This window comes from Prionailurus viverrinus, unplaced genomic scaffold (assembly GCF_022837055.1).
Source record: "Prionailurus viverrinus isolate Anna unplaced genomic scaffold, UM_Priviv_1.0 scaffold_35, whole genome shotgun sequence".
NCBI lineage: Eukaryota > Metazoa > Chordata > Mammalia > Carnivora > Felidae > Prionailurus > Prionailurus viverrinus.
In genome coordinates, this window is record NW_025927605.1 from 5,539,035 (window position 1) to 5,564,039 (window position 25,005).

At 46.2% G+C, this 25,005-nt stretch overlaps 1 protein-coding gene across 4 annotated transcripts; it reads left to right on the top strand.

The window, feature by feature from the left end:
* The first annotated feature begins 1,218 nt into the window (after positions 1-1,218).
* CWC25 (CWC25 spliceosome associated protein homolog) lies at positions 1,219-24,696 on the top strand. Of its 4 annotated transcripts, none has more exons than XM_047845602.1 (10): positions 1,219-1,396; positions 3,698-3,870; positions 8,612-8,848; positions 11,393-11,462; positions 12,425-12,552; positions 13,232-13,295; positions 13,936-14,147; positions 14,515-14,613; positions 22,337-22,498; positions 23,215-24,696. In XM_047845602.1, exons 1-10 carry the CDS (start codon positions 1,379-1,381, stop codon positions 23,327-23,329), a joined length of 1,278 nt encoding a protein of 425 aa, XP_047701558.1. In that variant the 5' UTR covers positions 1,219-1,378; the 3' UTR covers positions 23,330-24,696. The 4 variants fall into 4 exon arrangements, with proteins under 4 accessions (XP_047701558.1, XP_047701561.1, XP_047701560.1 ...); XM_047845605.1 differs by lacking the exon at positions 1,219-1,396 and adding an exon at positions 8,278-8,487 and having other exon boundaries at positions 3,751-3,870; XM_047845604.1 differs by lacking the exons at positions 1,219-1,396; positions 3,698-3,870 and adding an exon at positions 7,068-8,345.
* Positions 24,697-25,005: the final 309 nt, after the last annotated feature.

The window sequence follows — 25,005 nt, forward strand, 5'->3', positions numbered from 1 at the left end:
AGAGGAAGGATGATGGTAGTCTGAACCAAGCTGGCGGTGAATGGTGATAGGTGGATAGATGTGAGAGATGTTTAGCAGTGAGGATCTTGTTGACTGATTGGATGTTGGGAGGGGAGGGAGAGGTCTTGAATGATGCCAAGATGGAAGTGGTGGTAATAAGGGATAAAAGAGGTGGGTTGGGGGAATACGGATAGGTTAGATAATAAGTTCAGTTTATGTGCCTCCCAGATGTCCAACTGGAAATATCTAACAGCCAGGCTTAAAAACCTGGAGCTTGAAAGATAAATATGACTGGAGGTAATGAATTTGGGATCCATCAGTTTATAGATGGTAACTGAAGCCCTGTGAGTAGATGAGATCACCCAGTGAGAGCATTTAGTGTGAAAAGACCCAAGACAGAACCTAAGAGGCAAGACGAAGTAGGAACAAAATGCTCCCTGAGAAGGGATTACAGAAGAAAACAACACTCTAGAGAGTGGTGCGGAGAAGTCAAGTGAAAAGTATTTTGATGAGAGTGTGATGAACCGCCCCGCCTTAGGAACGACGCCCCTTCCAACGTAAACCAAGGGAAAGGAAATGGGGAAGCTGGCATTTTAAAGGTTTGGTGCAGGGAGGGGCGCCTGGCTGTCTCAGCGGGTAGAGCACGAGGCTTTTGATCTCTCAGAGTCGTGAGTTCGAGCCCAGGTTGGGGGTAAAGATTATTTGATAAACAAAAATTTTTTTTTTTTTTTTAAATAAAGGTTTGGTGCAGGGAAGCCGATGGAAGTTCGGTTCGATGCTTTCTCCTTCTTTCAGTAAACTCGGCCTGGAGTAAGGGAGTTGACCCTGCGTGGAGGTTGGAGGGGAGTGCGGGCTATTTTTTTTGGAAAAGGCCGCTGCGGGGAGGTGTGCCCGGGCGAGGAGACAGACGTAGGCTGGTCGGCGCTGGGGCCCTGCGGGCAGAAGCCCGGTGCGGCCTGCGGAAGAGCCGGGAGGACGAGTCGTGGCGCGCTGCCATGGCAACAGGATCGCGGGGCGCAGCCCGCGGCCGACTGGTAACTGGACCGAGCGGCGGCGTTTCAACACAGCGCTCGCGAAACCGGGTGAGGTGCCAACCAAGAGGCCCAAAACGCGACGGCAGGCGCCGCCAATCTGGGCGTCACTGGCCGTGACGCTCGCGCTGCTGCGCGTCAGCGTGCGAAACGTCATCATCCCGCGACGCCGACGCTGTAATAGGACGCCCTCCCGGAAGTGGGCTCTAGATCTGGCAGTCGAAGTGGCCGCCGGTGGCCTCCGAGACCAGAGCCGGGGAGGTCGCAGCTGAACTGTTTGTCTACGTTTCCTCCGGATCCCTCCTGAATCCTCCAGGTCCGCGCAGAGAGGAAATTTCTCCGTCGTCATGGGGGGCGGAGATCTGGTAAGTAGGGGAAGCCTGGGCGGGAGAGGACTGAGTGGGAGACCGACCGGGTCTGGGGACGGAAATTGGAGGGTGCGGGAGTGGGTGACCATGGCTACACAGCCGTGCTTTCGCGAGAAGGGAGCCGTAGCCTTGGAGAGGGGACCGATCTCTGGGGCCACGGAGGGACAGGGTGGAGACTTGGAAAGGTGTGTGAAGCGTGTCGCCAACGGTGGCGGCAGGTGTTTGTGTTGTTTGTTCGCGGGGACTCTCCCGACTGGAAATTCTGGGAGGGGGTGGTGGTGGTGGTGGTGGTGGGGGTGGTGGTGGAACCATGCTTACGAAAGGAGGCAGATATCGAGTCACGCAAGCTTTACTTTGTATGTCTTGTCTTGGGACACTTCTCTCTTCCTCAGCTGGGAGTTCAGTCATATTTTGGACTATAGTAGGAGTGGTTTGTGCCCCATTCTCTTTGCCCTTGAGCTGTATCCAGGGGTCTGTTTTAAACCTGAAGAGATCTTCTTCATGTCCACCTTTCTGACTTCCACTCCTCGTCAGTGCTTCATTCTGATCTGTAGTGACAGCTTTCTTCTGAATTTATAGCACTTAAATATAAGTGATGTGGCAATTTCTCTTGAACTGCATAGTTCATTTGTAGGGTGCTGAAGCCCCCGACGGGGCAAAAGACCCACAACGGCATGGTGCAAGGTCAGAAAGATGCTAATCTCTTTAAAGTGTAGCTGATTGAATCAGCAAATAGGTCAATTCTACCTATCCAGTATCTGTATTAGAGTTTGTTAGGTGTCACTGATTAGAATGACACCTAATTCTAATGCTGAGTGTGGCTCGATCCCATGACCCTGGGATCATGACCTGAGCTGAAATCAAGTGTCATATGCTCAACTCACTGAGCCACCCAGGCACCGCTTTTTGTTTTGCTTGTGTGTGTGTGTGTGTGTGTGTGTGTGTGTGTGTGTGTCGGGGTGGGGGGATGATGGCCCTATGCATTGTAGGATGTTTAGCAGCATTCTTGGTCCCTCGCCACTGGATACCAGTAGCACTCTTCTCTGGATGGGGCAACCAAAAATGTGTCTGGACATTGTCAGATGTGGAGTGCATGGGGGGGGGGCAAGATCACCCATGTTAAAGGAGAGAGAGGAAGACCAGTAGGCTAAGGCCAGGGATGGGGTGGGGACAGGGGATTGAGTGACCTGATGAAGGGAAAGGACAAGGAGGAAAAGAGAAAAGAAAGAAAAGAGAGCCCTCATTGACGGAATACCTTCTCCGTGCCAGATACCTTGTGTTGGTTTTCTCATTTAGGCCTCTTAACCGGTCTCCTGGTCTCCAGTCTCTGCCCTCTCCAATCCATTCTTCACATGATAGCTAGTCATGCCTGCACTGTTTAGTGTTTCCTACTCTCCACAGGATGAAGCCCACTCCATTAACATGGTTTATAAGGCCCTTATTCTATTGCTTTCTTAGTTGGTTTTGTTGATTTCATCTTGGACCGCCCCCCCCCCCCCGGTCCCCCTTCATCAGCTTGCATGCCATCTTTAGCCACACGAAATCATCTGTGCTGTGTTCTTTGTTGCCGCTGGGCCTGCGGTTGTGTGTGCTGTTCCCTCTGGAAATCTGCCCCCACTCTACCCTGCTTCCTACATCACTGGGCTAAATTATAATTGTCCTTAGATGATCACTGCTTCCAGGAAACCTTCCCTGGTTGGGAAGCTGAACCAAAGTAGTGGCTTATGGGGAAGCGGGAGAGGAGAAGCATTCTTGAAGTCCGTCGAGGTGTAGTGTGAAGGGGAGCTCAGAACCAAGGGGAGAGTCCCAGGAAGGAAGGGGGAAAGAGGTACTCGGTGGGGTTGTAAACCACGAAAGGTTGGGGTTGTAAACCAAGGTGAAGGCAGGTTAAGTGGACTCGAGAGAAGGAAGATTGTGTTCGTGAAAATGAAAGGTCCCCTGCCAAAGGCACTTGAGTTCTGTTGCCTTTCAGAGTTTACCTTCCCACCTCTCTGCCCATTCCTCCTTTACTGTCATCACTAACCCTTAGTTCAGGAATGGCCCGTGGAAGTCCGAGTCGTGTGCGTTCCGAGTGAAAAGTGCTCAAAGGGAACCCGGACAAGGCGTGAAGCCTTACATACTTGAACAGAACCCCTGGATGTGTGGGAGATTGGTGGGGGCCAACTTCGCCGTTGTGAACGATGCCTTGCCCCTAGATGTCTGCCCTGGCACGCACAGGGAGCAGAGGGGTCGGTGGTGGTGGGGCCCACGCACCCACCGGCTCCCCGCATCGTCTTCTCCCTTCTTTCGCCACCACAGAATCTGAAGAAGAGCTGGCACCCCCAGACCCTCCGCAATGTGGAGAAGGTGTGGAAGGCCGAGCAGAAGCATGAGGCTGAGCGGAAGAAGATCGAAGAGCTTCAGCGGGAGCTGCGGGAGGAGCGGGCCCGGGAAGAGATGCAGCGCTATGCCGAGGACGTCGGGGCTGTCAAGTGAGGGGGCAGCCGGGGCTGCGGGGAGGCGGCGGGGCTGTGGGTGTCCCAGGGTGCAGGGCCGGCCCCCAGCGGCATCTTCCTTTGGCTGCAGACCTGCTGGTTAAGAGCATGGGTTTGGGAGTCGGCCCGGCCTGAGCGCTGAGGCTGGCTTGGGGTGTCCTGGCCTCACTGTGGCACCGAGAGCAAGTTCGGGGCCTCGGTGACCTCGGTAGGACCAAGGAAGGGAGAGTGTCCAGTTCCCAAGGTTTGTGGAGGATCAAATGAGATGACACCCAAAGGGCCTAGCGCAGGCCTGGCTTGTGGCAGGCGATCGACCAATAACCAGGCCTGAGGATGATTGCCCCCCACCCCGCCTCTCGGGACGTGTCCAGGTCTCAGACCTGCTTTTGTTTGTTTACGTACCGCGGACTCATTTCAGGGGCGCAGTGAGGCCTCGTGGAGGGAGGCAGATGGTGCGTCTGTCAGTAAAAGCTACGTGAGCGTGGACAGTCCCACCGCTTGGTTTTACCTTATTTCAGTTTCCTCTTGTATAATATGGGATAGGAGTAGCAGATAATTATCAGGCTACCCGTCTCATAAACTGAGGTGGGAGGACATGTGTTCTGAGAAAAATGCCAAGCATAAAGCGTACAGCGCATTCTTAAGTTTTGCGAGAACAACACAGAGCCAGAAATGGGGTAATCGGCACCGTCTCCTTGTTCATTCTCCTCATACGTGTGCCTTGCTCGCGTCCTTGTGGGCAAGTCCCCGGGGTGCCGTGTGGCATACTCTCCCCACTGGGTATCTAGGGCTCTTCCTTAATACTTCATGACAGGGTCTGTGACATTCAGGGTTGTGTGTGTACGTGAAACTTAGTTTCACTTCATGGAAATGGCATTACGGACATGGTGCCCTGGGGACGTTCAGGATAATGGATTGGGGAGAAGGCCCTTCTGACTCAAGTATGAAACTTGGAATGTTTTAAAATAAATAAGAGTTTTTAGGGGCACGTGGGTGGCTCCGTCCCTCGAGCACCCAACTCTTGGTATCGGCTCAGGTCATGATCTCACGGCTTTGTGGGTTCGAGCCCTGCCTTGGGCCCTGCACTGACAGTGCGGAGCCTGCTTGAGATTCTCTCTCTCCCTCTCTCTCTGCCCCTCCCCCACTTGTGCTGTCTCTGTCTCTTTCAAAATAGATTTTTTAAAATTTGGGAAAAAAAAAAGAATTTTAGAATTTTTAAATACAGCAAAATATGACATTAATATATCCAATGAGATAAGGGAATGAAGTTTTATGTTTTTTGGTACTGTAGACACGCCTTAAACTATTTTACTTTATATGCTTTATGTAAATTAAAGCCTATAAAGCAAAAAAAAAAAATTTACTTTTTTTTTTTATAGAGTGAGCGAGAGTATGTGGGGGAGGGAGCTGAGGGAGGGAGAGAGCGAGACTCTTAAGCAGGCTCCACCCTCAGCACGGAGCCCGAAGTGGAGCTACATCCCACAACCCCGGGATCATGACACTGAACTGACTAAGCCACCCAGGTGCCCCTAAATTTTTTTTTTTTTTTTTTTAGGTAAATTCTGCCCCCCATGTGGGGGCTCAGACTCACAGCTCTGAGATCAAGACTTGCATGCTCTACTGACTGAGCCAACCAGACACCTACGTTATAATTTAATGCAAATAGGGGCACCTGGATGGCTCAGTTGGTTAAGCAACCAACTCAGCTCAGGTCATGATCTCGTGGTTCATGAGTTCAAACCTCGCGTTGGGCTCATTGCTGTCAGCGCAGAGCCTGTTTTGGACTCTCTGTCCCCCCTTCTCTTTCTGCCCCGCTGACTCTTGCATGCTCCATCTCTCTCTCAAAAATAAGTAAAAATTAAAAAAAATGTTTAATAAAAACTAACAATTGAATGTAAATAAACTTCACACATTCAAATTAATTCCTGGGCAGCTTACAAAGTGAACACACATTGTTCTATGTGAAATTTTAGACTTTGTGAACCCTTGATTTTCAAACAGATACCAATTTTAGATTCAATACTCACTAGTCATAAGAGTTTGCTTTCCCACTAACCAAAAGTTAAAAAAAAAAAAAAATTGTGAAATTCTCTGTCTTTTTTTTTTTTTTTAAATTTTTGTTTTAAAGTAATCTCTACACCCAGCGTGGGGCTCAAACTCACAATCCCAAGATCAAGCATTGCATGCTCTTATGACGGAGCCAGCCAGGTGCCCCTTGAAATTTTTATTCAGCAAAGCATTACACATCATATGCCTGATGTGTCTTATTTAATCCCCAGCAAACCTGTGAGGTAGGTACAGTTTTATCCTTATTTTACAGGTGAGGACACCAGGGCTCGGAGAAGGTGTTTGGCTTTAGACCTGGGGTTCAAATCCCTGTTGCCTGACTCCAGAGCTGGTGCTCTTAACCATCACGTTGATTATACGGCCTTTCAGGAAAGTGAGCTTCCTAGAATGTTCTAGGCAACACTGATCTTCCTACTCGGACTTCCTTAAGATCTGAAGTGGTCTGCCTTTCACAATCAATTCTTTTTTTTTTTTTTTTTTTCACCCCAGGCACAGAAGTCCCAAAGGAAATGGTGGCCATGTTTCACGGTTATTTGCCCTTTGTCCTTGACCTTCTAAGCACTTGTTATATATTTTATTTTAATGCTATTGGACATTTACTTTAGTCACAAATAGAGTCCAAGGGTGGATAAAGAAATGTATTCTCTCTTCGCACCTCATCCCCTTCCCCCCGTGTGCTAATGTCTCTTCATAGCCTGTTTGGCCATAGTTATCCTATGGTTTAAAAACAGACTGTACCTTGGTCTTCCCAAATCCTTCTTGAACTGCAACTTATTCTGTTAAAGAAGTCCTGGGAAAGAAGTCCTGTTGGCATTGTCCATATAGGACTCTCCAATGGGGAGAGTGGTCACTGGGTTGAAGGCAACTGGGAGGAGTCTTCAACAAACTAAGGACCATTGAGAAACCACACAAAAGCGAAATAAGTCAGTCAGAGAAAGACAGATATATCCTATGTTTTCACTCATATGTGGATCTTGAGAAACTTAACAGAAGACCATGGGGGAAGGGAAAGGGGGGAAAGTTACAAACAGAGAGGGAGGGAGGCAAACCATAAGAAACTCTTGAATACAGAGAACAAACTGAGGGTTGATGGGGGATGGGGGAGAGGGGAACGTGGGTGATGGGCATTGAGGAGGGCACTTGTTGGGATGAGCACTGGGTGTTGTATGGAAGCCAATTTGACAATAAATCATATTTTTAAAAAAAAGAAACTGCACAAAAGCAAATCTTGTCAACCAGATACCAGCTCGTCCAGTTAATCCTTGGATCACCCATCACAGCTGACCCAACAACCATGGCCACTGGTCCATTTCTTGCTGCCAGTGTGGCTCCTATCAAGGCAGCACATGTGATGGAGTTTCAGAGGCCTTTGTTCCCTTTATCTTGAACCATACAACAATCGATCGTGGAAAACAGACCTCTCCAGACTACAAAGCTACCTCCCAACTGCGGAGGCCTGATTTTAATAGCTGTCAAAGTCTCCTGTAGTCGCTGGTTTATTCCAGCTGGAGAATGGCAAGAACCTTTAATTGCTCGAAAGACTCCACTACCTGCGGTACTCATTGTAAAGGCCCCACCACAGTCTCCCACAGTTCGCCAGGGCACGGCCCTGTCTATACTCCTCCTTCTTGACTCCAGTGGGGTGAGTGAGGCTGGGCAAGCTGGGTGGAGCCCGACCCCAGTGGCCCACAATCAGTTTTTAATTATAGACTAGAGGGTTTCTCAAATCGCTCCTTTTAATGGGAAAAACAAAACAAAAGCAAATCTAAAACGAAAGCATTATGATCCTCCGTTATTGGGTTAAAATATTCTTATTAAAAATGTCCAAAGACCTAACTAGGAAGACTTTCCTTATGCTCATAGTTGTTACGTAATCGTAAGCAAAAATCGATACGCCAGTTTTGAAAAGCCATATTCAAAAAACATTGAATTTAATGTTACAGGTAATACTGCTTTTGATGAAGCTACTTAGCCGCTCGCAGTGTAAACGTGCTATCGGCTGCTGCGACGCATGCACTTAATTTGGCGTGCCTTTGCTGTCTGTTGTGGGAAGGTTCAGTTCTCCCACCATTTTTTCCCCCTCAGAAGCACAGGGCCATGTTTGTTGGGCAAATATCGGACATGACTGACATTACTGATATTGATAACTCTCTTTTGGCTTGAAAGCATAATTTCCTTCTTCACTTATCTCTGGTCTTCTCTCATCATCTTGAGTCATCTCAGATGTGGAATTCCTGCTTGTGCCCACGCTCCAAAAGACACCTCGAACAACCGCACACGTGCTCCCTGAAACTGTTCTCGGTCACGAGGTGATGCAGAATCTCTTTATTGTTTCAGATTATCCTCAAAACTGAAAGCGTAACATAAGGACTTTGTAAAGGAGGCTTGAGAAGCCCTGAACAAAGGTCCGTGTCTCGGAGGATACTGTCTTCACAGAAATTGCTTTAAGTGTGGAGGAACGATCTCTCCACGAAATGGCGAGCTCCATGCCGGCAAGCACCATTTCTTCTCATGTGCCACGAGGACACAGCGTTTAGTCCCTACTAGGTGCTTGGAGAATGAGTCGTGCTCTTGCCAGCTGCCATCTCTCCCTCGTGTTGGGGTTGTGTGTGTAGGTCTGCAAGAGCCCTACACTTTCTTTGATTGTATTTTTTTTTTTGTCTTGACTTAGGAAAAAAGAAGAAAAATTAGACTGGATGTATCAGGGTCCTGGTGGGATGGTGAACCGTGATGAGTACTTGCTGGGGCGCCCCATTGACAAGTACGTCTTTGAGAAGATGGAGGAGAAGGAGGCAGGCTGTTCTTCGGAGACAGGACTGCTCCCAGGTTCCATTTTTGCCCCATCCGGTGCCAATTCCCTCCTCGACATGGCCAGCAAAATCCGGGAGGACCCGCTCTTCATCATCAGGTACTGGCGACGGGCCGGGGAGGGTTTCTTCATAGTTGCTCAGCTTTCCAGTCGGTTTCCTCTTGACTTTGGTCTGCTCTGTAAAAGGATTTGTCTCCATTTGGGCTCCCTGATGTTGGGAAGGAGGCTCCATCAAGTGTGTCTTATCTAGGCCGTGTGGTAAGAGATGGCAAGTAGACCAGGGCAGACCAGATTGATTCATTTACCTTTGGCCCTTGAACAAAAAATGGGATAGAAGCAAGGTAAGGGGTACGTGGGTAGCTCAGTTGGTTAGGGGTGGTTTTGGCTCAAGTCATGATCTCGTGGTTCGTGAGATTGAGCCCCACACCAGGCTCTGTGCTGATAGTGCGGAGCTTGCTTGGGATTCGCTCTCTCTCTCTCTCTGTCTCTCAAAAAATTAAAAAAAAAAAAAGATGAGAAAGGCTGGCAGCTTCTTGGAAATTTGGGGATATGTATATCGTGGGATAGGTGGGTGAACGGGCCTTCTACCTACCCCCCGGCCCTCCTTTTTTGTGCAGCCAAACCCTTTAAAAAGAATCTGCCTCGAAACCCTAATGTGTAATGTATCAAAGTGGAGTTGCATTTTGCCATATGTATAAATTTGTTTGGTTTAATTTGCAGGATTTTATTTCAAGTGGATAGGTTGAACGTTGAAAAACCTTTGTCATTTATATTTCTTCTTTTGAAAACATGTTAAAGTTATTTACATATTGGGGCACCTGGGTGGCACAGTCGGTTGAGCGTCCAACTTCAGCTCAGGTCATGATCTCACGGTTCGTGGGTTCGAGCCCCGCGTCAGGCTCTTGCTGACAGCTCGGAGCCTGGAACCTGCTTCAGATTCTGCGCCTGTCTCTCTCTCTGCCCCTCCCCAACTCACACTCTGTCTCTCTCTCTCAAAAATAAATAAACATTAAAAAAAATTTTTTTAATAAAAAAATAAAGCTACTTACGTGTTAAAGGTATTGCATAGATATATATATATAAAGGTATTGTATAAAAATTTATTTATTTTGAGAGAGAGAGAGTGTGAGCAGGAGAGGTGCAGAGAGAGAGAGAGAGAGAGAGAGAGAGAGAGAGAGAGAGAGAATCCCAAGCAGGTTCCGTGCTAACAGCCCAGAGCCCGACTTGGGGCTTGAACTCAAGAACTGCGAGATCACGACCTGAACTGAAATCAAGAGTCAGACGCTTAACTGACTGAGCCACCCAGGCGCCCCACCATTTTGTTAGCCTCTTAATTAATTAAATTGTGGTAATTGTGTTAGCTGTGCTGACAGGTTCAGAGCCTGGATCCTGCTCCTGATTCTGTGTGTCCCTCTCTCTCCGCTGCTTCTCCACTTGGACTCTCTCTCTCCCAAAATAAATACATTAAAAAAAAAAAAAAAAAAAGGTTTTCACCTTACAAAGCTGAAACTCTTTACTCATGAAACAAGAACTCCACATTTCCCCTTGCCCCAACTCCTGCGAACCACCATTCTCTTTTCTTTGAGTTCTACTACTCTAGGAACGTCATATAAGTGAAATCATACAGTAGTTATCTTTTTGTGGGACTGGGTTATTTCGCTCAGTATAATGTCTTCCAGGTTCGTCCATGTTATACCATGTATAACATGTCCTTCCTTTTTAAGGCCGAATAATATTCCGTTGTATACATTTTGTTTGTCTCTTCGTCTGTCGATGGACATTTGGGTTATTTCCACTTTTTGGCTATTGTGAATAATGCTACTGTGAACATTGATGTACAGATATTGTGCACATTATTTTATAAGCCTTTTTTTCACCTAATTATATATAGCAAGCATCTTTCTACGTCCCTATGTTTTTATAATACCATTTTTTATGTCGATATTGTGTGGTATACCATAATTTTTTAATACTCTCTTATTAGTTCCCTAATAACCTGTTTCTGAATTTTCATTGTTATAATATGGACGACTCTGTAGGGACCTCTTGATTATATCCATACAGTAACAAATTCTTGGGAAAGAATTGGTTAAAGAGTGTGCAGGCAGTGATAAGTATTGCCAAATTGTCTTCCATGAAGGCTGACCAGTTTACCCTCATGAATAATGAGAGTAAGACTCCTTTTTGTTTTTTTAATTTTTTTTAATGTTTATTTATTTTTGAGAGAGAGAGAGCAAGTGGGGGAGGAGCAGAGAGAGAGGGAGACACGGAATCCGAAGCAGGCTCCAGGCTCTGAGTTGTCAGCACAGAGCCTGACGCGGGCTTGAACTCACAAGCTATGAGATCATGACTTGAGCCCAAGTCAGATACTCAACTGACTGAGCCACTCAGGCATTCCCCATACTCATTCTTATACAACAGGGAGCCAGTGTGGACTTGCCCCACACCATTCAGTCCCTTCTGCAGATTTGGGGAAGAGTCCTGACTTCCACACCATCATGTAGCTTTTAACACAGGGCCTGTCTGCGTGTATTTGGAAAAACGATTGCTATATAGATGGTCTTGTGGAGAGTACAATGAATGACTTAATCCCCTTCCCCAAAGAGATAGTCATGATTTTTATAATGTTCTCTTTCTCTTTAGGAAGAAGGAGGAAGAGAAAAAAAGAGAGGTGTTGAATAATCCCGTGAAAATGAAGAAAATCAAAGAATTGGTAAGTAGTGCATCAAGTTAGGCACCAAGAGTGCCTTTTAGCTACTTCTCGTGAGAACTACTCACCATTCACTCTTACCTTGTGAGAGGGCAGACAGAATGGCTTTTACATTCTGGCTTTTAGAGACCTTCCCTTGGTGATTTTATGCAGTCTTCATTATCGAGCTCAATTACGCTTACCTTCTCTTTTATTTTTTTGATTGGAAGAGCACCATGTGATGTCTTTTTTGTTTGTTTGTTTAGAAAAAGGGGAGTATGGGATAGGCCTGTGCAAGTCCTAATCACACAGTGTGTTCAGGGGATCAGGTGATATCAAGCCTCGAGGGCCCATTTGTCATTCACGTGACATATTCCGCGATTGTGTTTTGGATTAGTTGGCAAGGAGAATGGAAAGCTGGATCCTGCGGTCCCCGATTGCTTTCGGTGTTGCTGGGAGTTCCTCTGACAGATTGGAAATTCCCAGGCACCGGTTCTGGGGATGGTTTAAAAATACAGATTCCGGGGCACCTGGGTGGCACAGTCGGTTAAGCGTCCGACTTCAGCCAGGTCACGATCTCGCGGTCCGTGAGTTCGAGCCCCGCGTCAGGCTCTGGGCTGATGGCTCAGAGCCTGGAGCCTGTTTCCGATTCTGTGTCTCCCTCTCTCTCTGCCCCTCCCCTGTTCATGCTCTGTCTCTCTCTGTCCCCAAAATAAATAAACGTTGAAAAAAAAAAAAATTAAAAAAAAAAATACAGATTCCTAGCCCCACTCGCCAGAGATTCTGTTCAGTAGTCTAGGGGCTGTTTATGCACCCTCCAAGGTAAAACTCGCCCCCTCTGGTTGGTGGGGAAACTCCGCTGGGGTCCTGGGCCTCTGTAGTCCCAGAGGACGAAGTCAGGTAGTTTTGGGCGTGAACCAGGCCCCTCGGAGGGACCGACAGGGGCCTTCGTGATCTTGCATGGTTATGTTCTGGGTGTTTTGTAGTTGCAGATGAGTCTGGAAAAAAAGGAGAAGAAGAAAAAGAAGGAGAAGAAAAAGAAGCACAAGAAACATAAGCACAGAAGCTCAAGTAGCGATGGCGGCAGCAGCCAGGATGAGCGCAGCCGGGGGAGGTGAGCACGTGGGGGCGGGCCTCCCTCATTGACTCATTCACTCATTCACTCATTCATTCCCCACGTAGTCACGGCTGCTCTAGGCGGGGAACTGACAGGCACTGGGGTTTCAGTGGTGAATGCTCGTACGTGGGCCCCGTGCCCACAGAACTTTGCCATCTAGCACCAGAGTTCCTTGGAGGTCTTGGCGTGGCCCCTAAAGGGCTGCCCGTAGCCTTGTAGGTCTTAGCTCAGACATCCTGGCTGTGACTTTCGTCTCAGCTTATGACTCCTCCAAGACCGAAGTGGGTTTTATGTAGGCCTTTTTTTTTTTTTTTTTTTTTTAAATGCATTAATGGGCCCATCTGGGCGCATTCTGTGTGCCTTCTCTGTGGGAACAGTGAGCATTGTCACCGCTGACTCACTCTTAGTCGCTGGAATAGCAAGCAGCACGAGGTGAGAGGAGAATGTGTTCAGGCGGCGGGGCTGAAGAGCCAGGCCCACGTGTTTTCACAGGAAAAACATGACTGTGCTGATGCATCTTCCAAAGACAGTCCAAAGCGAGAGCCACGCTCCCAAGTAATAGAAGAAGTGGGGAAGGTCACGTTTGAAGCAGGAGGAGGCGTGTTTCAGCACGAGACATTTAAACTGGACCTTCATACATTTTCTTTTTCAATGAATGTGTGTTTTAATCTCTTAGAGCTCAAAAGAAGACGGCAGATTCTTCCCCTGTTTTGTCCAAAGCCCCTGGATACGGCTTACAGGTAAGGGTGTGGGCGTCTCAGAGGGAGTGACCGTGGACCAGGGAATGCGTTAACTTGAGAGCCTTTTTGGACAGAGAGCATTTCGAGCAGCCAGTCAGACATCACGTGGGAAAAAGGGAGTTTGGGCAGCCAAAGCGGGCACCGCTGGGGAACTGGCCCATTCCTTGTCCTTGAGCCTCCGACCGGGGCTGGGGGCCCTTTGAGTGGAGAGTCTAAACCACCAGTGGGGCCTGCAGGCGTTCTGCCCGTCTCTCTGCAGATAACTTACATGAAATGCAGGCATTTTAAGCTTCAAGGTTGATGACTTTTGACAGATGGACATCCCTCTGGATCCCTTTTTCCCATAGTAGGTTTAACCTTAGGGCCTGTTCTCCACGCTCTGTCTCTTGCTCCTGCTCAGGCTTTGGTGAAGCACCAAGCCAGTGGAGGTGACTGGGTGGGTACATTCTCTTAGGGGACCCTGCAGATAACTTTGCTAAGTTTGAGTGGTTCTCTGCGGTTAACTGTGTGATGGGATCGGTACACCCACTTAGCTTCGTACAGACCTGCATTGCTCATTCATTTCCTTGCTTCACTGCATTTCCTCCTGAGCTGCACATTTTCCTCTGAATACCTTTTCTTCCTTTCCTTGGTGCTACAGATCAGGGACTCCTACCACAGCCAGGGACTGCAGAGTCCTCTGACGGCCAAGCAAAAGGGAATGCACGGGTTGAAGAATTATTCCAGGTCCAGAAGCTCCTCCCACTCACCTCCCAGACATGCCAGCAAGAAGAGCACCAGAGAAGCAGGGTCCCGGGACAGGAGTTCTCGATCCCCAGGCAGAAGGTCACGGTCCCCAAGGCCAAGCAAACCGTGAGTGTAGGAATTCACTGGGAAATGGCTTGTAAGGGTGGGGGTTGCTCACCGCAGGTATTTCTGTTCATTCATTTTTCCAAACGCCTTTGCTTTATTTCCTTTACATCATTTTCCCCCACCGCTATGTAAAGCTCAGTCCCCTAGAGCTACATATTTATATATGTAGGCTCTTTGGAGTGAGTTTAGTACCAAATCTTCTGTTTCTTTAGGTATTTGTTTTTCTTCCACCTCTGCCCTCTGTTCCCTTCAATTTGGATTGTATTTCTAAGACTGTTAACTTTTCTCCCATCATTTGAGGGACACAATAAAAGCCCCTACCTTGAAAAGGCTTTTCTCCTTTCTGCCCTCTGTGTGTCTGTCCCAGGCACAACTCTAAGGTCAACAGGAGAGAGAGAGGCCGTACTAAGAGCCCATCGCCTAAAAAAGAGGTCTATCAAAGGCGCCACGCTCCTGGATACACCAGGTGAGTCAAGAGCCCCGTAGGTGAACTTCAGACTCTGCGGGCCTGAGTCTCGGAGTGGCTCAAACCAGGGCAGGTGGATAATCTAAATCACCTTTTCTCTTTCTTTTTTTAATTAAAAAAAATTTAAAAAAAAATTTTTTTTTTCAACGTTTATTTATTTTTGGGACAGAGAGAGACAGAGCATGAACGGGGGAGGGGCAGAGAGAGAGGGAGACACAGATTCAGAAACAGGCTCCAGGCTCTGAGCTGTCAGCACAGAGCCCGACGCGGGGCTCGAACTCACGGACCGCGAGATCGTGACCTGGCTGAAGTCGGACGCTTAACCGACTGTGCCACCCAGGCGCCCCTTAATTAAAAAAATTTTAACCCAAACCTCTCTCTTTGAGAGAGAACGAGACAGTGCGTGAGCAGAGGAGGGGCAGAGAGAGAGGGAGACACAGAATCCAAAGCAGGCTCCAGGTTCCCAGGTGTCAGCATAGAGCCCGACGCGGGGCTTGATCTCACAAGCCGTCAGTCAGATCGTGACCCGAGCCAAAGTTGGACGCTTAACCGACTAAGCCACCCAGGCACCCCTACATCACCTTTTTGCCAAACCTACTTTTATTCTTCATGTCAGCTTTTTTTTTTAATATTTTATTTTTTATTTTTGAGAGAGAGAGAGAGAGAGAGCATGAGCAAGGGAGGGGCAGAGAGAGAGAGGAAGACACAGAACTTGAAGCAGGCTTCAGGCTCTGCACTGTCAGTACAGGGCCCAACGTGGGGCTTGAACTCATAAACTGTGAGATCCTGACCTCATGAGCTGAAGTCAGATGCCATCCAGGGACCCCTCTTCCTGTCAGCTGTTAACAGTCTGCCCCGCCTCCCTACACTGCGCACACTTAAAGGACAAAGTAAGAGTTTTAACTTGATGAACAATCGATTAAGCGACTGTCTCTGGACATCTAAGCATGTTAATTCTCTCAAGAGATTTCCACCGAGAAGCTTTTCTTGAGAGAGTGCTCCTTTCTTGAGGCACCAGCTGAAGGAGAAGCAGGGTGCTCTCCTTGAGGGCCGACACCCTAAGATGGACTCTGTGTTCACGTTGGGTGTGTGGTGGGTCAGACAGAACAGGGACATAAAGCCCTGGGACCTGAGGGGAGTTGGTGGTGCCCATGAAAGGCTGTCCCTAGGGGTCTGTCTTGCTCTTAGAATTTAGAGGAGCCAGGCAACTCTTGTGAACTTCCCTTTTACTGCCCAAATTGGCTGCACGTTCGAATCACCTGGGAAGCATAAAAAAGAAAAAATCCCATTACCCAGCTACACCCCAGCCCTACCACATCAGAACCTCTGGGGGTGGGCAGCCAACATTGAGAACCGCCGAGAGTCTATACCCACCTCTTTTATTCACTGTGTTAAAACAGAGGCAGACCCTACATGTCCCTTGCAACTCTTAATTGCCCGACTCCCTGAGTCTCCAAGGAACAGAAACTTTTAAAAGGTTTAGTCTTGACTGACAACCTTGAAAAGTATGTTATATATTTCCCTGCCTTCCCAGACAGAGTATGTTACGTAGAATTTGACCTATTATCAGTTGGCAGTTTTTCAGCTGTGCTGTAATTCATGCTGCTCTTAGGGTAGATACTCGTGAGTGTATTTGTTTCTGTGTTTTAAGGCTTGTGGGCGGCAGGCTTTTTCAGATCCTGCTTTGTTTTTCTCTCTTTTGCCATCTACCATCACTTTAAGTTTATGTATTTATTTTGAGAGAGAGACAGCACGAGCAGGGGAGAGGCAGAGTAGAGGGAGAGAGAGAATCCCAAGCAGGCTCCACACTGTCAGCACAGAGCCTGATGCGGGGCTTGAACTCAGGAACCGTGAGATCATGACCTGAGCCGAAACCAAGAGTTGGATACTTAACTGACTGAGCCACCCAGGTGCCCCTCACTTTAGTTTGTTTTATTTTATCAGCCTTCCTTACCTCCCTTTCAATTTGTGTTGAATTTTGTGACATAAATGGTTTAGAGCCCTCAAGACCTCTCTTCCCCAGGAGTAAAAGCACAGAAACTTTAACGCATAGACTTTATGATTTCATTGTCTGTTTCGGTTTGGTGTTCCAAGTGGTCAAGGTTGTTTTATGTACTTAAGATGATGCTGAATTAAGAAAAAGAAAAATTAGGGCCATAATTGAGAATTCTGTGAGAACTCTTTCTTTTGTGTATTTTAGCTGGTGATCTAAAATGACTTTCTTAATGGCTGAAAAGATGAAGGTTCTCTTTTATAGTGAGATGCTCAATTTAAAGTGATGTTTAGGGGCGCCTGGGTGGCTCAGTCGGTTAAGCGTCCGACTTCGGCTCAGGTCACGATCTCGCGGTCCGTGAGTTCGAGCCCCGCATCGGGCTCTGGGCTGACGGCTCAGAGCCTGGAGCCTGCTTCCGATTCTGTGTCTCCCTCTCTCTCTGCCCCTCCCCCGTTCATGCTCTGTTTCTCTCTGTCTCAAAAATAAATAAACGTTAAAAAAATTAAATAAATAAATAAAGTAATTTTTATGGGCCAAGACTGTATTTTTTTCTTGTAAAAAATTTTCAGGGTCTTTTGGGATTCCCATTTAATTAATATTAGTTTTGATTGCTTTTGAAATTTCTTACAGGCAACACAGCCCTTTTATAAGTTAAAAATATATGTGCTCAAAACAGACCAAAAAACCACTACTATGATGTCACACCCCAGAAATGCCTAAAATTCCTTCTATTGGGCTTATAAATTGCCCAGAATAAAAGTGGCTACAGGCAATAAAAAATAAAGCTATTACTCTTATATTAATTACTATTATGTTAGAGGCACAATTACTGTTATTATCGAGGCTTAAATTATTTTGATCAGATAATACCCCTTAGAGATACATTTTATTTTGTTTTATTTTATTTTATTCTATTTTATTCTATTTTATTTTATTTAACATTTTATTTATTTTTAAGATTTTTTTTTTTCAACGTTTATTTATTTTTGGGACAGAGAGAGACAGAGCATGAACGGGGGAGGGGCAGAGAGAGAGGGAGACACAGAATCGGAAACAGGCTCCAGGCTCTGAGCCATCAGCCCAGAGCCCGACGCGGGGCTCGAACTCCCGGACCGCGAGATCGTGACCTGGCTGAAGTCGGACGCTTAACCCACTGCGCCACCCAGGCGCCCCAAACATTTTATTGATTTTTAAAGAGAGAGTGAGCACAACCGGGAAAGGGGCAGAGAGAGACGGGGCCACAGGATCCGAAGCAGGTTCTGCGCTCTCAGCACAAGCCTGATGCGGGGCTCAAACTCACATACCGTGAGATCATGACCTGAGCTGAAGTTGGACACTCAACTGACTGTGCCACCCAGGCTCCTAATTGTTATTTTTTTTTATTTTTTTTTTTTTTCGAGAGAGACTGCGAGTGGGGGAGAGGGGCAGAGGGAGAGGGAGATCGAGAGAGAATCCCAAGTAGGGGCTTGAACTCACAAACTGTGAGATGATGACCTGGGCTAAAATGAAGAGTCAGAGGCTTAACCGACTGAGCCACCCAGGCACCCCTAATAATACACATTTTTAAAAGTTAAAAACGATTAAAAATCTTCTCACAAGAGGTGCCTTGTGAGACCCAGAGCCTGCTTCAGATTGTGTCTCCCTCGCTCTCTCTGCCCCTCCCCCCTCACACTCTGTCTTTCTCTCAAAAATAAAATAAACATGAAAAAAAAATGTCACAAAAACTACCAGTTCCTTGCTCTGCCTGACCTCACTTCCAGTCATGCTGCCTAGTGGCAAACACTTTCAGCTTTTTGAGTGGTTTCTTTTGGCAGCTACCTGTCTCTAAAAATATGCACATGTTGCTGTCTCTTAAGTCATCAATTTTATGTATGTATGTATGTATGTATGTATGTATTATTTATTTATTTATTTTAAGATTTGATTTTTTAAAGTAATCTCTACCCCTAATGTGGGGCTTGAACTCACAATCCCAAGATCAAGAGTCTCATGTTCTACCAACTGAGCCAGCCAGGCACCCCTTAAGTCATCAATTTTATCTATCTATCTATCTATCTATCTATCTATCTATCTATCTATCTATATTTATATCTATTTACTTATTTATTTATTCCTATTTATTTATTTTTAAGTTTACTTATTTTGAGAGAGAAAGAGCACAAGCAGGGGAGGGGAAGAAAGAAGGGGAGAGAGAGAAAGAGAGAGAGAGAAACCCAAGCAGGCTCTGCACTGTTAGCACAGTGCCCGACACAAGGCTCGAACCCACAAACCGTGAGATCATGACCTGAGCCAGAGTCCAGAGCTGGGCGCTTAACCGATTGAGCCACCCAGCTGCCCCTTAAGTCATCAATTTTAGACATTAGGTATTTTCTTACTATTGGAGTAAATGAGCTCTTACACACTCCCAGTCCCATATTTCTTCTCCCTCCATTTATTCCATTAGGTAAATACCACAGTTTTTGGTTTTGTCAATAAGTGGATTCATGTTCTTCCATTATGTAAATATTGTTCATCGATACTTTTCATCGCCAAGCAGAATATTGAGGTTATATCTCTTTTCTTGTATGAGTTTCATATTTTTTCTAGGGTCAATATTTGCCTCTTTCAGTTTTGACTTACGGATTTTATTTCTGGGAAATGTTCTTGTATCATTTCTTTGATAACTTCTTTGTTCTCTCTGATTTTTCAGAGCTCTTGTATGTTCTGATTGTTCCTTTTTAAAAGCCTTTCTCGGGGTGCCTGGGTGGCTCAGTCTCTTGAGCATCCAGCTCTTGGTTTCGACTTTGGTCATGATCCCAGGGTTGTGAGATTGAGCCCTGCGTTGGGCTCCGAGCTGAGCCCGGAGCCTGCTTAGGAGTCTCTCTCTCTCTCTCTCTCTCTCTCTCTCTCTCTCTCTCTCTCTCTCTCCGCCTGCCCCTTTCCCCTGCTTGCAGTCTCTCTCTCTCTCAAATAAAAAATTAAAAGAAAGTAAAACAAAAGCCTTTCCCATTTCAATGATGTAATATCTTTTATTTATCATCTCTGAGTGAGATTTTTAATTGTTCACTTTTTGTTGCCAATTTTAAATAGTTTTATTTAAGATGAATTGTACATTTTTTAAAAGTTTCGTGGTTTATCTTTGTTAAGTTCTCTTTTCCTTTTCCTTTGGTCGCTTTCATGTGAGAGGCTTTCCTGAAATGTTTGGTGATATTTCACTGTCTCTTCATAGGCATTAAAAAGCTGAGATCACTGTATTGTGTATGGGCAGGGCTTGTCTACTGGTGGAGATTGGTTTTTTGTACTGGTTTTTAGCTGGGGACATTCTTATACCCTCTGGTTACCTTTGGTTCTCCTGTCAGGAACCATTAAATTTTTGTAGAAGAAAAAAAAATCCCCTCTGGTTACCTGACCAATGGCTCTAACTCTGGCTGCTGGCATTTTGGGACATTTGGCTATGCCCGGATACCTCTGCAACTTCTGATTTCCTATCTGGTTAATTCTTCAGACACTACAAGAAACGTCTCCCCTTTGGAGGGTCTCCTGTATTCGTTTGGGAGAAAAATCACTGGCCTCCCCCAAGTTAGGCATGAGGTCCCAGGGTGTCTTAATTGCTTCCCATACAGACTTTAAATCATTCCCTTTGTTTTCAGCCTTGCTGCCATCCTTCAAAGTACTGGGTGCCTGCAGTCCCTGAGCCTTTCCTGGATTTTGCTTCTGATTAGTATTGGGCACTTTATTTATTTAAAAAAAAAAAAATTTTTTTAATGTTTATTTATTTTTTTTTTTAATTTTTTTTTTCTCAACGTTTATTTCTTTTTGGGACAGAGAGAGACAGAGCATGAACGGGGGAGGGGCAGAGAGAGAGGGAGACACAGAATCGGAAACAGGCTCCAGGCTCTGAGCCATCAGCCCAGAGCCCGACGCGGGGCTCGAACTCCCGGACCGCGAGATCGTGACCTGGCTGAAGTCGGACGCTTAACCGACTGCGCCACCCAGGCGCCCCTGTTTTAATGTTTATTTTTGAGAGGCAGGGAGACAGAGCACGAGTGGGGAAGGGACAGAGAGAGAGGGAGACACAGAATCCAAAGCAGGCTCCAGGCTCTGAGCTGTCAGCACAGAGCCCGATGCGGGGCTCGAACTCACAAGCCGTGAGATCATGACCCGAGCCGAAGTCAGACATTTAACCAGCGGAGCCACCCAGGTGCCCCCTAGTATTGGGCACTTTAAAGGGATTCAGTTTTCTCTAATCTGTTAAAGTAGTTACCACTTCTTTATCCACTTCCATCTTCCAAAAATTTTTAGACATCTCTTATCCAGCGTCGTCTCCTCTCCCGTTCTCTTTGTGGTTTTTTTGAAAGGGAGCATTGCCATTTCACTGTAGACAACCGAATGTCAAGTTTTAGTGTCTTAAGTTTGTTTCTCAAAATTTGGCTCCATTTATGTATGTATGTATGTATGTATGTATGTATGTATTTGTTTTAAAGTTTTATTTATTTATTTATTTATTTATTTTTAATTTTTTTTTTCTCAACGTTTATTTTATTTTTGGGACAGAGAGAGACAGAGCATGAACGGGGGAGGGGCAGAGAGAGAGGGAAACACAGAATCGGAAACAGGCTCCAGGCTCTGAGCCATCAGCCCAGAGCCCGACGCGGGGCTCGAACTCCCGGACCGCGAGATCGTGACCTGGCTGAAGTCGGACGCTCAACCGACTGCGCCACCCAGGCGCCCCTTATTTATTTATTTTTAAGTAATCTTTATGCCCATTGTGGGGCTTGAACTCATGACCCTGAGATCAAGAGTCACATGCTCTTCCGACTATGCCAGCCAGGCACCCCTTATTTTTTCTTTTAAAGGGGGATCTTTCATGGGGTACCTGGCTGGCTCAATCTGAAGAGCTGCGACTCATGATCTCGGGGTTGTTAAGTTTGAGCCCCACGTTGGGTGTAGAGATTCCTACAAAAAAATAAACTTAGAGAGGGATCTTTTTTTTTTTTCCTCTAAAGACTTTATTTTTAAGTAATCTCTACACCCAACATGGGGCTTAAACTTACAACCCCAAGATCAAGAGTCACATGCTCTACCAACTGAGTTAGCCAGGCACCTCTAAAGGGGAATCTTCCAAATGGGTACATCACACCCACTTGAGAAGCAATGGATTCCGATTTCTCATATTGTTAAATAGTGATTGAGCTCCTTCATCACCTCCTCTTCTTGCTCCGACTTCATTTCAGTGAGTGCCAGGAAAGACTTACCTATTACTTTCTGAGGTTAAGTTGAATTGACTTGAATTCTTCAGGCATCTGGCTTCTGGCTTAGTCCTAAAGTGGTATACTCATGGGCTGCGTCCATGAATTTCTAAGCATTTCCAGTGGGTAGATGGTAGATGTCAACAGTCACATGGCTAACTTAGTCCTCCATACTTCAATAAGTTGTTGAGCAAACAGTGGAATATTTTGTTTTTTGGGGAGGAATATTTTGTTTTTAATGTTTCAGAATAATCACTCCAGGGATTATTGAGAGAGTATGGAATCCTTCATTACAAGTCTTTGAAATTTGGATGAAACCACCTGACCCAAGATGTTAGGAAGGAAGGAAACTCATGCTGAGTTTGGCCCTGGGTTGGGCATTTCCATGGAGAGAGCAGTGCGATGGAGAACCTGGGGTCCTACCTGATTTCTGTTCTCCCTGAAGTGTTTGGGGTTTTTTTGCTGGGAGAGAAGTAGACCTGATGGTTTTTGTGTTCAACAGAAAGCTCTCATCAGAGGAACTAGAGCGAAAACGGCAAGAGATGATGGAAAATGCCAAGTGGCGGGAGGAAGAGAGGCTAAACATCCTCAAGAGGCACGCTAAGGATGACGAACGGGAGCAGAAGCTGGAGAAGCTGGGCTCCCGAGATGGAAGGTTTATCCAGTGAGTGCATCTTCCTGCTGCCTAAAGGCTTTCATGGCTATGGTTCCAAGGAGCAGTTGGGCAGCTGACTCACTCATCGTGTTCCTGGTGTTTCTGTGACTATGTAGAGAGAACGGGGAGGTCAGCCTCCAAGCCACCTTTGTTACTACTCCCAGCATCTAGCCAGACAGTGGGATGGTTTTGATTTGAGGAGAGGAGAAGTGAATTAGTATTTTCATTGAATCTCCTTGCCTTCCATTTAAATAAGAGTTCATGGCTCAGGAGGCCTTTTTCCTTTTTTTTTTTTTTTTTCTTTTTTTGCATGAACAGGGGAAGGGCGGGGGGGAGGGCAGGGGGAGAGAATCCCAAGCAGGCTCCACGCTGTCAGCACAGAGCCTGACGTGGGGCTTGATCTCACGAACTGTGAGATCATGACCTGAGCTGAAATCAAGAGTCAGATGCTTAACTGACTGAGCCACCCAGGCGCCTCTCAGGAGGCCTTTTTCCAATGAGGCTTTACTTACTTTCCAAAACAGATAAATTTGCCCTTAGGGATATTGGTTTAAAGAATGGAGTTCCAAATGGACTCACTCCAAAGTTATCTACATGGGCTTAAAAGAGCTTGTATTTCTACATGGGCTATATGACTGGCAACCCGTTTCTTCTAATTCTGCCAGAGAGTTGACCAGCTGACAAATATTTGTAACTCACATTATTCTCCTCTCTTCTGTTCCTAGTCGCATGAAGCTGGAGAGTGCATCTACCTCCTCCCTGGAGGACCGGGTAAAACGGAATATCTACTCTCTGCAGAGAACCTCAATAGCTCTGGAGAAGAACTTTATGAAAAGATGAAAACCATCCCCTCTTTTGTTGGTTTTCCTGAATTTTCCAGGGAGGCTGCTGATCCCTTAAAAATTCTCTTTATAAGAGTTCAAGTGACTTCTTCCACAGTTGTCAAACCACCACTGTTCAAAGTGACTCTCCTCCAGCGATTCCCGAAACAGCTCACTTCCTTTAAGAACCAGTGTGACTCGCTTTATGGGACCCTCAGTAACTTTTGCTGGGTGCTGAGTGGGTTTTGACTGTGTTTTTAATGAGTGGGCACTGGACCATGTAGGTGTGAGCACTTGCCCTGCCGTGGAAGGGCTGCTCCCTGTGGTCGTGATACTGATTATGCCACTTCTTTCCCACCCGTGTAAACTGTGTGCCTCGGTATAGACCGGACCTTTCAGAAACCTCCCTCCAGAGTCACCCAGGTAGATGGCGCCTAGTGGGGTAAATGAACATTTACTGGGTTTAGTAGATAATGGGACAGAATGATGTCTGCTTAGGGCAGAGCGAAGGGGGTGACAAAGAATCTGGAAGGGAAAACAATACAAAAAAGCACTAAATGAGCTGTTGAACTATTTGGACTATCTTTTCAACTGTAAAAGTGTAGTGTGTATGTGTATAAATGTATAATTTTTACAAGCTTTTTAAAAAGTTAGCTTTGTGAGAATATCTTGTTCGGTAAGTGACTTTACTATGTCATGGAAATGTATCTTGTTATCGAGTAATACGGTAAGGCAGGTCAGCTTTTTGTCCCCTCTGAATCCAGCTAGTTTAGGAGAAGCCTGGGTTTGTAGATCGGATCTAGTGTATCTATCCTTTTACACTGCTTCTAGTCTCCCATGTGGGCAGTGCAGTGGTGAAGTCAAATGATTTTAGGAGTCAGGACCAAATTACCAGTGTGCTCCCACCCTGGCTCTTAAAAGAAAATAAAATGGAAGCTGTTCCTTTCATGGCTTCCTTTTTATCATGTAGTAATCTTATTACAATGCTAAAATTTCAGTAGGTGTTTGCTACTAATTTTTAGTCAGGTATTAAAAAAAAACCCAAAACTCATGGGACCGGTCTCCTGTCTTTACTCCTTCCCCTTTTCTATTCTTTTACCAGAAGCCTTTCATTTGACCCATGCAGTCCTAGGCCCTGTTGACCCACACATTAGCTGGGCCAGTTCCTTGTTCTGCCAATCCCTAATTCTGCTTAAAACGACGTTGGATCTACATTTTTGAGCACTTACGATGCCAGGCACTGCAATACTTAAAACCCAGTCTTTCCCCAGAAAGAAAGTAACGTACACTTGTTAATTCATTTAATCACCTCATCGTGCTTCTCTATGCTAGAGTTAATTATGTCTTTTATTTTATTACTTGGTAATAAAGGCTACATTTATTTTTTGTAACTGTTTAAAGAGCAACCACGCGCGGAGTACCGAATTTACGAATTCCCCCACAGAACGATATTGACCTGTTAATTTGTGTCGAATGTATGGAGATCCTTCGTCCAAGAGGAATTATGTAACAAAGCGTGGGCAGTTTACCGAAAGATTTCATGAAGTGAGCCAGAGAATAAGACGATTATGTTTCTTGGCTGTAGGATAGAAGTCTTAAGGTGCCGCCGGTCTTTTAACTGGACCCTTTGGAGGGAGGAGGCCAAGCGGCAGGTGGGTGGACGCGCGACCCATTCATAAAACCCAGGGCTCTCGG